The sequence below is a fragment of the Macrotis lagotis genome, chromosome X (assembly GCF_037893015.1).
Source record: "Macrotis lagotis isolate mMagLag1 chromosome X, bilby.v1.9.chrom.fasta, whole genome shotgun sequence".
NCBI classification, from domain to species: domain Eukaryota; kingdom Metazoa; phylum Chordata; class Mammalia; order Peramelemorphia; family Peramelidae; genus Macrotis; species Macrotis lagotis.
Window position 1 is genome coordinate 418446817 of NC_133666.1, and position 14347 is coordinate 418461163.

The window sequence follows — 14347 nt, forward strand, 5'->3', positions numbered from 1 at the left end:
ATGCTCATTGAATTTAGAATAATAAAAACTAACAAATGAAAAGTAAAAAAACCCAAGGTGTTTAGCCTAGTTTTTGATTTCAAATTTGACATTTGCAAAGACTTTGAATATTTTGTGAATATTTTTTCATTGGGTTCATTTGTGCCTTTTGTTTTAAAGTTTGGGGCAAAACGCAGATTGTTTCTACAATAATGTCCTCAGTTTTTGGTTTATTTAAAAACAAACACAAAACCAGCAAACATCTATCAAACATTTATTGTACATTCCACATTAGTCTCAGGTATTTAGCTATATACTCTATTGATCTCAATTGCTTACTGTAAAATGGATGGAGTAGGAGGATGTTTTATATAAATGTAAAAGATCATTACTTAATTTTATTTAGTTACATGAATTAATTTATATTTATTTTACTATTACCATACTACTGTGACATCTCTTTCATTTCCACAGATATGCAAATAGACATTTATGTTTGTGGAATTTAATTTTCAGATATTACACTCTGTTGTGGGATGGTACAGTGCAAGAGAAAGAGGAACTGTACTTTCTGAACAAAGGAGTTGGGCTCATCTATTGCTCTTTAGGCCTTGTTTCCCTCTTTTACAACAAGGGGATAATGACATTTCCTCACAGGACTGTCAACTCACAGATCTGTCAACTCTCTAGTGCTATACCAGTTTATAAGCTTATTATTGCTACTGCTATTAAAAAGGTAGGAAATTAGAAGATTTATATCACCCCTGTTCCTGTGAGTCTCAGCTGGATCATTCAAAATGGAAAAAAAAAGATAAAAATTAAGTCTGATAATAAAACGGAAATAATGCTTAGATTTGTTTTAACAAAAGTTTTATAAGCTTTAAGGTGTTATGTAATGAGTTGTGTGCTTTTCGACAAATTAGCAAATAGTTATGTAGTAGTATAGCAGAGTACAGCATTTAACTGAGTCAGAAGATCCAACTTAGCTTTACAACTGGGTAGATGTGCAAACGTGGGCAAATCACTCAATTCCCCCAATCCTCTACTATCATTCCTATAAGTTCACTGTGAGAATCAAATAAAATAATGTGAAAAGCTCTGTAAAGTAAAAATACCATAGTGACATTATTTTATCTAGACTGCTTCATTTTGTAAAAACAATTTTTAATTAGTGGATTAATTCATGATAGTATTTTTAAAAAACTCTACATTTTAATTCTCTTCTGTTACATGGAAAACCAAGCTTGAACATTCACTTAACTACAGACAAACAAGGCATACTGTAAAAGTAAACAATAAGGCTCCCCACCCCCAGAGAAATCTCAAGAAACATAAAGTATGCCTCAACCTGTCAGCTGTCTGTGGGATGGATTGGTCTGTTCAGATTTAATCAACTTTTCATATAATGAAATAAACCTAAACTTATGAATTTATAGTTGATATTGTTGGTCATAGGATATAGTTATATTAGTAATAAATTTGTACTAAAAGTTTTACAATAAAAAAGTTGCTCAAGTTTTTATTTTACATCTCCAAATTAATCCAAATTACTTCACACAGCAAATTTTCACAAGTATGTTATGCAAAACAAATAAAAGTATATACTTTTTATTCTCATGATTAAAAAACACAAATCTAAAACTCCAAGTTATTAAATGATCAGTTAAAATACAGTTATATATTAGTTGGAACTACCTGGTCAATTTGGTATGGAAATAACACTGAGTTCTCAAAGATTTTTCTAGTATAATACAAGTTCTTAGACCAAGCTGGGATGGACCGCTTCAAGTAAAATATTACTGTCTAAGAAGCTGATTTAAGCTAAAAATTCTGAGGTTCATTGCTAGAAGGCTGGTAACCACGAACTCATGAAACAAGTTGCAAACACTATACATTTAAAAGGGCCCTCCTATTATGTGATTGGACCTCCAAGATTTTACTGAGAGAAGCAGATACACTTGTGGCAAAAATATGCAAGAAGATATGTCAAAAGGTATAAGACATTTCCATTACGCAAAAAATATTTAAATGGCCAATCCACCTACCTCTTCTACATTGGAAGCAGTCTTAGCAGAAGTTTCCATAAAGATAAGTCCATGTTCTCGGGCAAAAGCTTCACCTTCTTCTTTTTTAACTTCTCTTCTGGATTCTAAATCACTAAAGTTAAAGAAGAATAGAGTAATATTACTAGTCATCAGAGTTTAAGTCAAAAGATCTGTGAGATCTATATTTTTATGAATTATAAAAAAGAATATAATAAACATTTATGAAGAGCAAGGCAGCTCATTTAGTGCTATGAGTGATACAAAGATGTATATTCCAACCTTAAAGGAATATTTATTCTAATTAATACATTTTTAAAAATCCTTAAGTATTAGAATTGTTTGGAATTTTAGAGATAACTTGGTTCAAACCCTCTTACCTGAGGAAACTGAGCTCCAGAAATACTAAACACATTTTTACAGGATTTGAATTGTCTTTTTTAGACTCCAAATCAACAAACTAACAACAAAAATATTATTACTACACCTAGTCTAGAAAAGGTACCTCTCTTGTCTGAGAATACTGGTATGACAGATATAATATCCTAGAAGTATGGCATACTGGAAAGGGCACTAGACTTGGAATTAAAATCCCACTTTAAGGGGCAGCTTAGGTGGCAAAGTAGATAGAGCACTGGACCTGGAGTCAAGAGGAGTTTAGTTCAAATCGAGCATCAGACTGGAAAGGGCACTAGACTTGGAATTAAAATCCCACTTTAAGGGGCAGCTTAGGTGGCAAAGTAGATAGAGCACTGGCCCTGGAGTCAAGAGGAGTTTAGTTCAAATCGAGCATCAGACACTTAATAATTGCTTAGCTGTGTGACCCTGGGGAAGGCATTTAACCCCATTGCCTTGCAAAACCGAAACAAAACAAAAATTTCACTTTAGTTTCTAAGTTATTTGATCTTGGCCAGTTTTTCCTATGCCTCAATTCTCATATCTGAAAAACAAGGGGATTAGACTTGTCAGCTTCTACATTCCAGTTAATCCTGAGTTTAGATTTTGTATTTTCTATAATCTATGTTGTTGAAATGCTGCTAAAAAAAAAAAACAAAGCAGGGAGAATAGATGGGATGCAAGGTTGGAAATGGGAGAGCAGGAAGGAGGATAGGTGGAGGAAAGGAGGATAGGTGGAGGAAAGGAGGATAGGTGGAGGACAGGAGGAGGGGAGAAGGAGGATGAGGAGGGGAGGAGGAAAGGAGGAGAGGAGGAAGAGGAAGAGGAGGAGGATAGGAGGGGAGGAAGAAGAGGAAGAAGAAGGGAGGAAGGAGAAGAGATGGAGAAGAGGGAGGAAAAAGGGATATGAGAAATGGAAGGAGAAAATAATATCTGTCCTCCATTTTCGAAGAAGACCATGACATCAGAGAGGGGAATTCGTGACAAGCACATAAACTGAATTTGAATGACAGGGTGTTGTGCACCAATCTCACTTTCTTCTCCAGTCACCTGGGCCCAGTGGCCAGATATGAATCAGGACAACTAGAGATGGCCCTGGGAAGCAATAAGGGTTAAGTGACTTTGCCCAAGGTCACACTGCTAGTATGAGTAAAGTATACGAGGCTGGATTCAAACTGTTGTCCTCCTGACTCCAAAGCCAATGCTTTATTCACTGCACTACCCAGCTACCAGAAGGGGATAGAAGAAAAAAGGGAAGAGAAAAAGAAAAAAAAAAAAGACAGATGAGGAAGAGGGAAAGGGGAAAAAAAGGTAGATTAATCCCACATTTAATTAAATATGCCTTTTTTAGGACTGTTAAAGTTTTCATCAATTTAATTCCTATTATAAATCAATTTCTCTACTTCCAATATTCCCTCCTCTAATTTACTTTATAAAACTCACTACCAAAATTTTATATTTAAAATTTCTTCTCCAAATTATGTGTAAAAACTCCCCTCCCAAGAAGGCAATATAGATCATAGAAAACTTTATTTCAATAAAAGTCATATTGTAAAAACACAAAAGAAGGGGGAAAAAAATACGTTTAAATCTGCACTGAGACTCCATCAGTTCTTTGGAGTTGTACAGCATATTTCCTAAGTGCTTCAGAATTGTCTTGGTTCATTGCATTGCTGAAAATAACTAAGACATTACAGGTGATCCACCATACAGAATTGCTGTTACTGTATACAATATTCTCTCGGTACTGCTACTTTCTCTTTCCATCAGTTCACATAACCCCAGGTTTTTCTGAGAACGTCTATTTCTTAAAGTTCAACAGTATTTCACCGCAATCTTATACCAATTTGTTAACCATTTCCAATTCTTTGCCACCACTAAAGGAATTGCTATAGCTATTTATATAATTAAATTTTTCCTTTTTGTTTTTTACCCCTTTGGGATACAGATTTATTAGTGGTGTTGCTGGGTTAAAGGATTTGCACTCTTAGGTCCAAATTGCTCTCCAGAATGGTTGAATCAGTTTATATCTCCACCAATAAAATATGAGTGTCTCAGTTTTCCCATATGCCCTCAATCTGATAGGGTTGGGGGTAGTACCTCACAACAGTTTAAATTTGTCTATCTCTAATCACTATTGATTAGCAGTATTTTCTTAATTTTTAGAATACATCCTATTTTTCCCAATTCTCTCTCCTTTCATTCTTTTTTTAGGTTTTTTTTTTGGCAAGGCAAATGGGGTTAAGTGGCTTGCCCAAGGCCACACAGTTAGGTCATTATTAAGTGTCTGAGACCGGATTTGAACCCAGGTACTCCTGACTCCAGGGCAGGTGCTTTATCCACTAGGCCACCTAGCCGCCCCTCCTTTCATTCTTTATCAAGTATTTTGGTTTCAACTACAGGTTTCCCCAATCCACCATCTCTTTATTCAGGTCCCCCTATTTCCTTCCCTTCTGTTATTCCTGTCCCCCCCACTTTCCTGTACTGCAAGACATATTTCTATACCAACTGAGTATGCATGTTATTTCATCTTTGAAGCAATTCTGATAAAGTTCAAACACTCATCTCTCCCATCCACTGTAAAAAAGCGCTTTTCTACCTCTTTACCTCATTCCCCCAACTCTTCTTTCAGTTCATACCTCTTTCTCACCCCTTCATTTTATTTTTATACTTACTATCTCATCATTCAATTCACACCAGTATACATTAAATCTCTTGATTTCTCTTTCCTCTTAAGCCCTGTATTTGAAAGTCAATTTTTTTATTCAGCTCTGGGCTTTTCATCAGGAATGCTTCACAGGCCTTTATTCATTGATTAAGCATTTGTTTTACCTCAATGATTTTACTTATTTTAACTAGGTAGGTGATTCTAGGTTGTAATCCTAGCTTCTTTGCCTTCCATAATATTGTATTTCAAGTCTTCCTTTAATGCAGAAAGTAACAAATCTTATGTGATTCTGACTGGCTTCAAGATATCTGAATTGCATCTTTCTGGTAGTTCACAATTTTACTCTTTGACCTAGAAACTCTTTGACCTGGAGTTTGGCTATAATATTCCAGAAAGTTTTCATTTTGGGATGTCTTTAAGGAATGACTGGCGGGTACTTTCAATTCCTAATTTATTCTGTGATTCTAGAATATCAAGGCATTTTTCCTTGATAAATTCTTGAAATATGGCTAGGCTCTTTTTTAAAAAAAATTGCTTTCAGTTAGTACAATATTCTTATTTTTTTCCTTGAACTATTTAAAATTTTTTTAAATATTATTTCCTTGATATGTCAGGGAGTCAATAACTCTCATGTGCCCAATCTTAATCTTTTTTTAAATGTATTTATTTATTCTTATTTTGTTCAAATGTTTATACATTAATAAAATACTCATGCTTAAGAGTAAATATAATACTCCCCCCCCAAAAAAGACCCACATGCGCAATAAAGGGGAGAGAAAAAAATTAAAATTAAAGCTAAAAAAAACCCCCACCTAAAAATAAAAAAAAAAACAATAGTAATAATTTTAGGTATGGCCAGGTGGCACAGTGGACAGAGCACCAGCCCTGGAGCCAGGAGCACCCAAGCCCAAATCCGGCTCTATACATCCAACAATCATCCAACCGTGTGACCCCATGCAAGCCACACCACCCCTCCGACCCCATGGAGGAGCTGAGCTTTTCCCCTCTTTTCCAGGTTACCTTGGATTGGAGAACTGCCTCACTGGGTGCCTCTATGGATTTTGTCTCTCGAAAATGTAGTTTGAGTCCTTAGCTTACAAGTTTTAAGAGAGAGCGCCTAAAAGATGATCCTGTCTTGTCGCCATCTTGGCCCTGCCTCCCAATTTTAATCTTTAAGCAATTATTTTCTTCATGAGTTTTTTGGGTACCTCCTTTTCCATTTGATCAATTCTATTCCTTAAGGAATTCTTTCCTTCAGTGAAATTTCTATTTGGCCAATTCTACTTTTTAAGGAGTTCTCGAGTGGATTTTTGTGCTTCTTAGCTATTTAGTCTATTCTGGTTATTTTTTTTATGATGGTATTTTCTTCAATATTTTCTGTAACTCCTTTATTAAGCAATTGACTTTTTTCACTAGTTTCTTGTATAACTTTCATTTCTTTCTCTTATCTCTCTGATTTTTAAAATTCTTTCTGAATCCTTCCCAATTTTGGGGGTGGGGAGGAAGGGAGAATGTCTGAGACCAATTCATATACACTTTCAAATAAGGCTTTGTATATAGTTGCTTTGACTTAAAGTCTCCTGAGTTTGCATCACCATAGTAACTTAAGTAGATAGGGGATGGACAGGCACAACTATGCCAGGCTTCAGGTTTCTTGAAACTGTTTTCAAAGTGCTTTTCTTTCTCTCTCTCTGGCCTGAGAGACCATAGACCCTTTCACGCTAGTTTGTGATCCTCCGTCTAACCAGTTGTTGGATCCATTCCCCCTTACCATTTGATGGCCGGTAGTTCTGAGAGCAGCTGATACTGCTTATTCAGCTGCTCCCAAGGCTTGCTACTGGCTTGCAAGGGCAGTGCCTTGAGCTGGACTGCATTCTACTTTCACCCTAAAGCAACAGATCTTTACTGTTGACCTTGTAAGTGGAATGATCTTCAAAACTGGCTCTCATTGATTACAACTCCTTCATTCAACTCCTTAGACTAAATGGACCTTATGTTTCTAGTTTTATCTTTCTTTAATCCCTGATAGAGACTGTTTAGTTCCAGCTGCTCTCCCACCTTTTTTTCTTTTCTTTTCTTGTTGTTTTTTAGGTTTTTTGCAAGGCAAATGGAGTTAAGTGGCTTGCCCAAGGCCTCACAGCTAGGTAATTATTAAGTGTCTGAGACCAGACTAGAACCCAGGCACCCCTGACTCCAGGGCAGGTGCTTTATCCACTGAGCCACCTAGCTGCCCCACCCACCTTTTTTTTCCAAGATCCAGCTTAAGTTCAACTTTATCCATAAGGAGCCACCTTCCCATCCTTCAAGCCCCTCCATACCCCCAATCCCCAACAACCCTGGTCACTAATTTGGTATTATCTACAGTATCTTATAGAGCCTTTAATACATAATCTCATACTGTCTTAACCCTATACTGTCCTCTTTCCCTTAGCCAACTTACTTGTTTCTATTTCTTGCCTAAATATTTTATCATACCACAATTTAAACAGAAGGTATTCCTTACTTATCATATCTTTCATATCACCAAGTTTTTCTTTCACCATGGTACACATCATGATCTTCCTAAATTTCATAGCAAGAGGAGATTAGGGCTATCTTCATTCCTCAACTTAAACTTATTGCGAAGTCCTTCAATACATCTTATATAACACATAAAAACCAATTCTTCCTACAGCTTCCTTTATATCATAAAACAATTTTTAAAAGTTTTTGAAACTTACTCTAAACATGTTTCCTCTATAATTGGGCTAAAGTGCTATAGAATAAAAAAAAAAAACTTTCTCATCTGTGATTTGATTAGGACACTCACTGTCCCTCTCAAGTCTTCCATTGGCTCCCAACTGCTTTCCTTTTCTAATTCAAAGTCACTCTTTATTTCCACATTTACTTTCTAATAATCACCTAATTTATCTCTTTGTTCTTTTTTCAACTAATCTCTGCTCCAATCATATTTCCATTCTCTCAACCTTCAAATCCTTTATCCTATTTCCATCTTTAAACTTATTTTTGGGACTACTAAAATTTCTCATGCTCCTTTATGATTCTTTTTAAAAAATTTATGGAAATGGGGTTAAGTGTCTTGCTCAAGGTCACACAGCTAGGTAATTATTAAGTGTCTGAGTCACATCCTCTTGACTCCAGGGCCAGTGCTCTATCCAAATCTTATTTCTCATTTAGACACTAAATTTCTAATGGGCAAATAAACTAAGAATTTTATTATAGGAAATGTTTTACACAACTATAAGAAGGCAAAACACTGTATTATGATGATAATTAGAAACAGGTACCTGAATTTTAAAAAGATCCTGTACCTCACTTTTAGCTATATTCTCAAATGATCACCTTTCTTTAGGGGACATTAATGAAACTAGTGGTATGAGGAATTTCTTTTCATCTCTTGATTTTTAAATGTAGTTCTGATTATAGAGGAGAATAAGCAAATAATCTCAAAGTTTTTTGTCTTTTCTCCTTAACTAATGAAGCCAAATGGAATGATACAAGGAGTCATTAAAAAAAACTCTAGTAAGGCCTACAGAGCAAAATAGAAAATGTCAGTGACTTCAATTTCCAGGTTCACAGAGATAACTAAAACCTATCAGATATGGTCTCCAATTTTCAGTGGTGTGGAAACAAACCCTTCCAGAAATATTGTGGTTTTGTTGAACATTCAGCTGCTTCAGTAAGTAACTTTCAATTTCCTTAAGGAACCCTAAGTCGATCTCCACTAAATAATAAACACATAAAAATCACATAGCATGAATTTGTGGCAAAAGAAAGACTTTCAACAAGAACAAAGGATAATTTTTGGGAAAATAAAATGACTTGTAGGTGGGGGGCAAAAATCAACTAGGCCTAAAAAGATTAGACTGAATGGATTTCCATGGTAAGAAGTAATACTACTTAAAGTGAACAAAAAATAATGAGACTACAACTGGAAAAATTCAATTAGTAAATCCAAGATTAAAATGTTATGGAACACTTAAAAACATTGAGACAGAAAAAATATAATCTATTTTAGTAGACTTTTTTTCCTCACAGGTTGCCAAAGGCCTGTCAATATGAAGTTTAAAAAAAACACTGGCTCTCTTTCCCTTCTCTCAAGATGGCGCACAACCCCCCCCCCCCCCCCCCCAAAGGCTCGAAAGGGAAAAAAAAGAAAGGAAGGCCAAAAAAGGAAGATGGGGCTGAAAAGGTGGTGAAAAAAACCTTGAAAGCAATGCAGTCAAAACCCAGTCCTGGCCCGAGGGATGAGAGATACTCCAGGTCTGCAATGTATTCCCGCAGAGTCATGTACAAGTGGAAATATGCTGCACCAAAAACCCAGATTGAAAGGAAAAGAAAGACAGGGTGCCTGCTACTACTATCTCAAAGTCAGTTGGTGGTGATAAAAATGGAGGAAACTTGAGTGGTAAAGATTCGCAAGTGCCAAGAAAACTCCTAAGTCATAGCAAAAGACCCTTCAGCCATCATGTGAGGAAACTCTGGTCTAGCGCAGTCCTGATCATGCTCACTTGGCACCACAGGGGCAAGCATGTGGTTTTCCTAAAGCAACTGGCTAGTGGTTTGCTACTGGTGACCAAACCTCTGACTATCAATCGTGTTCCTCTATGAGGAACCCATCAGAAATTTGTCATTGCAACCTCTACTGGGTTAACCTTTCTAGTGTAAAAATTCCAAATCATCTTACTGATGCTTACTTTGAGGAGAAGAAGCTCTGTAAACCTAGACACCAAGGAGAGATTTTTGACAAAGAGAGATATATGAGATTACAGAGCAGCACAAGGCTGATCAGAAAGCAGTGCTCAGCTCATGCCCAAAATCAAGAAAATTTCTCAGCTCTGCGGCTACTTGCATTCTGTATTCTCTCTCTCTCTCTCTCTTTCTCTCTCTAATGGAGTTTATCTTCACAAATTGGTGTTTTAAATGCCTTGCAGAGAACTCTTATTAAAATATTTGGAATAGTGGGAAAAAATACTCAATGTTTTGTTTTTATACAAAATTTATACAATTATTTTTTTAAAACAATATTTGTTGGGCAGTTATGTCCAACTGTGATCACTTTCTAGGTTTCTTGCAAAAATACTAGAGGGGTCTACCATTTCTAGCTTGTTTACAGATGAAAAAATTGAAGTAAACAGGGCTATTTGCCTAGGGTTGGTTAAGTATCTGAAGCTAGATCTGAACTCAAGAAAATGAGTCTTCCTGACTCAAGGCCCAGACACTTAACTATGCCTTGTAACAGTTAAGAAAAGATGGAAGTGCCAGCAACACATTTCAAATCTGTAGTACTTTTCCTGACTCTGTTAAAAGATCCAAAATCTTCCTGTTCCCATTTCCTACTCTATTAGAAAAAGAAAAAGAACAAATTTCTTGTCAAGCTAAACGAATTCCCATGGCTATATTCAAAAACATCTCTGGTAATTGATAGCATGAATCATAATTAGTGCCTCTGCTATCATGAAAAAAATTCATTGTACTGTTCATAATTTTTAAAAGATTTGAACTTTTTTTAAACAATGTATAAACCATTCCATTCTTTATTAGTTTATTGATGTCTTTGGTTTGCTCATTTTTAGCATTTTGATAACTTGTTTTTCCAGATTCATTTACTTCACTATCCTTCAGTATGTTGCTTTTCGTATACTATATTCCTAGATTTGATACTCTTTAAAGCTTTTAAGCTTTTGCCACTACAGAAAGAGATGTCATAATATTTTTGTACATAAAGGACTTTTCCTGCTTTCTTTTGGAATTAAAAACTTTTTTTTACATATAACTACAAATTGCTTACCAAAATTATTACCCATTCACAAGTCCATCAACAGTAAATCAAGACACGCACCTCCAACATTTCTGATTTTGATTTGCAATTATCATTGCTATTCTGATACTATTAGTTCAAATTTCATAATTGCTTTAATTTGTACTTCTCTAAGTAGTGATTTAGAGTGCTAGTTTTATATATAATATCATAAAGACTATGGAATCTTTTTATATACATTACACACACACACACACACACACACACACACACAATGTTATAAAGACTATAGATCTCTTCCTTGAAGCTATCTAGTCATATCCTTAGAGAAAAGCTCTTTTTTGGTTTTCAATTTTTTTTACACACAAAATCTTTCTTTTTTTAGTTTTTTTGCAAGGCAAACAGGGTTAAGTGGCTTGTCCAAGGCCAAACAGCTAGATAATTATTAGGTGTCTGAGACTGGATTTGAACCCAGGTACTCTTGACTCCAGGGCCAGTGCTTTATACACTGCGCCACCTAGCCGCCCCCACAAAATCTTTATCAGAGAAACACGCTGCATAGTTTTTTCCCCTTCCAGTTAATTGCTTCCCTTTGAATTTAAAAACTTAGAAAATTATGCTACCAAAGTTATTCATTTTATCTTCTGTGATTTCCTATTCCTTTTTAATCAAATTTCTTCTATGCATAGATCTATTCTTTCCTTGTTTCTCTAATAAATTTATGATATAAACTTTTATATTTAGATCACATAATTACAATGGAGCTTACCTTATAATGTGTAAGTTGTTGATCTAAATCAAATTTTTTCCTATGACTACAATTTTACCCAGTTTTAGTCAAATAATTCAGTGTTTACTTAGCACAAAGCCTAACATATAATATGCTTAATAAATGTACCAATGAAATTATTGTGAATCCTTATTCTACAAGCTAAATTTGAAAAGCCATCTTCTGAAGACTAGCAATAAAGAAGTTATTTGCTGACTCTCCTAAGTGTATCATTAATATTAGCAGTGACTCGATAGCACATGTACAACCTATTTCAAATTACTTGCTGCTATGGGAAAGGGGCAGGGAAGGAAGGGCAGCAGAAAAAATGTGGAACTCAAAAAGTTTCAAAATGAAATGTTGAAAACGATCTTTGACTGCAAATTGAAAAGAATATTTGAAACGGATTTTAACTAAGGTAGCCTAACAGATAAGCTATCTAGCAGATTTAGACTCACAAAAAGTAATACCCAGAGTCTGACACTGAGCAAGAAGGTGATCAAAAAATTTAGCAACCAGGGAATATGGAACAGAGGTTTCACACTGTGGTTTCAGTGAAATGAATGTTACTATTATTTCCTGTTACCCCTAGGACAAACAGTTAAGGATAAAAGTCAAATCCCAATCTTAGCCAACTTTGTGGCAAACATTGCTTCTAGCAAGGGCTAAAAAAATCATCGTGTATTTTAGTACTTGTTTTCTGGGTTTTTGGATATCCAAGAACCTCATTTGCATTATGATCCAGCTGTTCTGAATTAGCTAAAGTAGAATTCACTGACTAGAAAGCCATTATTCAAAAATCTGATGATGGCACCTGAACCTGATAGAGAAAGGCACTGTTCAATATGACCAGGAAAGGACAATTTTCAATGTTGGAAGGGATGTGGGAAATCTAGGACACTAATATAGTTGGAGGAGTTGTGAACTCATCCAACCTTTCTGGAGAGCAATCTGGAATTATGCCCAAAGGGTAATAAAAATGTGCATACCTTTGATCCAGCAACCGAATCTATACCCTGAAGTGATCATGCAAAATGGTAAAAACATCATGTGTACAAAAATATTCATAGCAGCCCTGTTTGTGGTAGCAAAGAACTGGAAACTGAGTGAATGTCCATCAATTGGGGAATGGCTGAACAAATTGTGGTATATGTTATGAATCGAAGAAAGATGGGATTTCAGAGAAGCCCTGAAAGACTTGAAGTGATGTTGAGTGAGATGAACAGAACCAGAAGAACATTGTACACCCTAACAGCAACATGTGGATCAACCTTAATGGACTTGCTCATTTCACCAATGCAATGATCAGGGACAATTTTAGAGTAGCTGCAACAGAGAATACCAACTGTATCCAGAGAAAGAATTGTGGAGTTTAAACAAAGACTGAAGTATAGCACCTTCAACTTTTTTTTAAAAAGTCTTACATACTACATAATTTTGCTATCTCTAATATTTTATTTTCTCCTCAAGGATATGATTTCTCTTTCAATACAAGCAATTTTGATCAATGTACAACATGGAAACAATGTAAAGATTATCAGACTGCCTTCTATGGAGGGGATGGGGAGATGGGGGAAGGAAGGAGGGTGGGGGGAAATTGTAAAATTCAAAACCTTACAAAAAACTACCATTGGAAAACAAATAAAATATTAATTTAATTGATGATGAGAAATATCAAGGATAAAAAAGATGAACACAGGCTAATTCTTATAAAATTATCATACCACAAGTAGCTGGAGCCACCAAAATTTATTACATTCTAATTCTTGAAATGTTTCCTGATTCAAATAGATCTTGTATTAACAATGTTTTGAGGTTTTGAGGTGATAGTCATAGTTAAATGATGACAAGATGAAACTTTATCCAGAAACACAGGTGAGTAGTATCTTTATGACCAGAGACCATCAAGACAAAACATAATATAGAATCTTTCTCTTATCCATCCACCTATCATCTATAATAGATATAACTATTAAACACATTGGATTTTCTTTTCACTCCAAACCAACTATTAAAAAAGTTGGCTTCGTTATCACTCATCTTTGCTGGATTATATCATATATACTAGAGTTGATCTATCTTTGGATATAGGTCAAATTTTGGCATTCCTATAAGCCCCTCCATAAAAGTATACTGAAGCTTTAAAAAAATGCTTCAGGCTTTCATTAGTTTAAGTGAACCTTAAAGCACTACTAATTGCAATTCAGTTTGAAGTAGACCTGACAAAGAAGCAACAAGGATTTTTTGCAGGGCCATACAAACTGAAAACATATATGAATTCAACAACCAGAAAAACTGACCGTCCCTTCCAAACTATAGCAAGAATCTCAAGTTACTTCAGAAAAATTGTTCTTGAGTATAGAGTGATCAAAAACAGGAACAAGGAATTTTCCAGAACAAGGAAACTGAATTTCTTTGTTTCTTCTAAATATTTAAATCTGAAGCCCTTGTGCAGAAGCTCAGAATAAATTTCTGTGGGTGATGAGAACTACTTTTAGGCTGTATCCTTATTTGAGATTGTAAATTCAAAGTTTTATTATCAGTTAATTCACTTTGGGCTAATATTCTGTCTATCACAATACAACTTCCTGACTAATGCTGATACTTTTCTGGGTCACTATCTAGCTGTTACTTGTATTGGTAACCAATGACACTGTAAAATTACAGAGTAGAAATAATAAGGACTTAGTAGTCAGTCAAGAGAAAGAAAATGAGAGGGAGATGTGCTGTCC

The 14347-nt window shown here is 35.3% G+C and overlaps 1 protein-coding gene across 1 annotated transcript in view; it reads right to left on the reverse strand.

Moving 5' to 3' along the window:
• Nucleotides 1–14347, reverse strand: part of RAB2A (RAB2A, member RAS oncogene family) — an 89644-nt gene that overhangs the window by 13589 nt on the left and 61708 nt on the right. The window contains exon 6 of the mRNA XM_074202722.1: nucleotides 2025–2136. Within this exon, the coding sequence (XP_074058823.1) occupies nucleotides 2025–2136 (112 nt within the window). The remainder of the gene's footprint in view (nucleotides 1–2024; nucleotides 2137–14347) is intronic.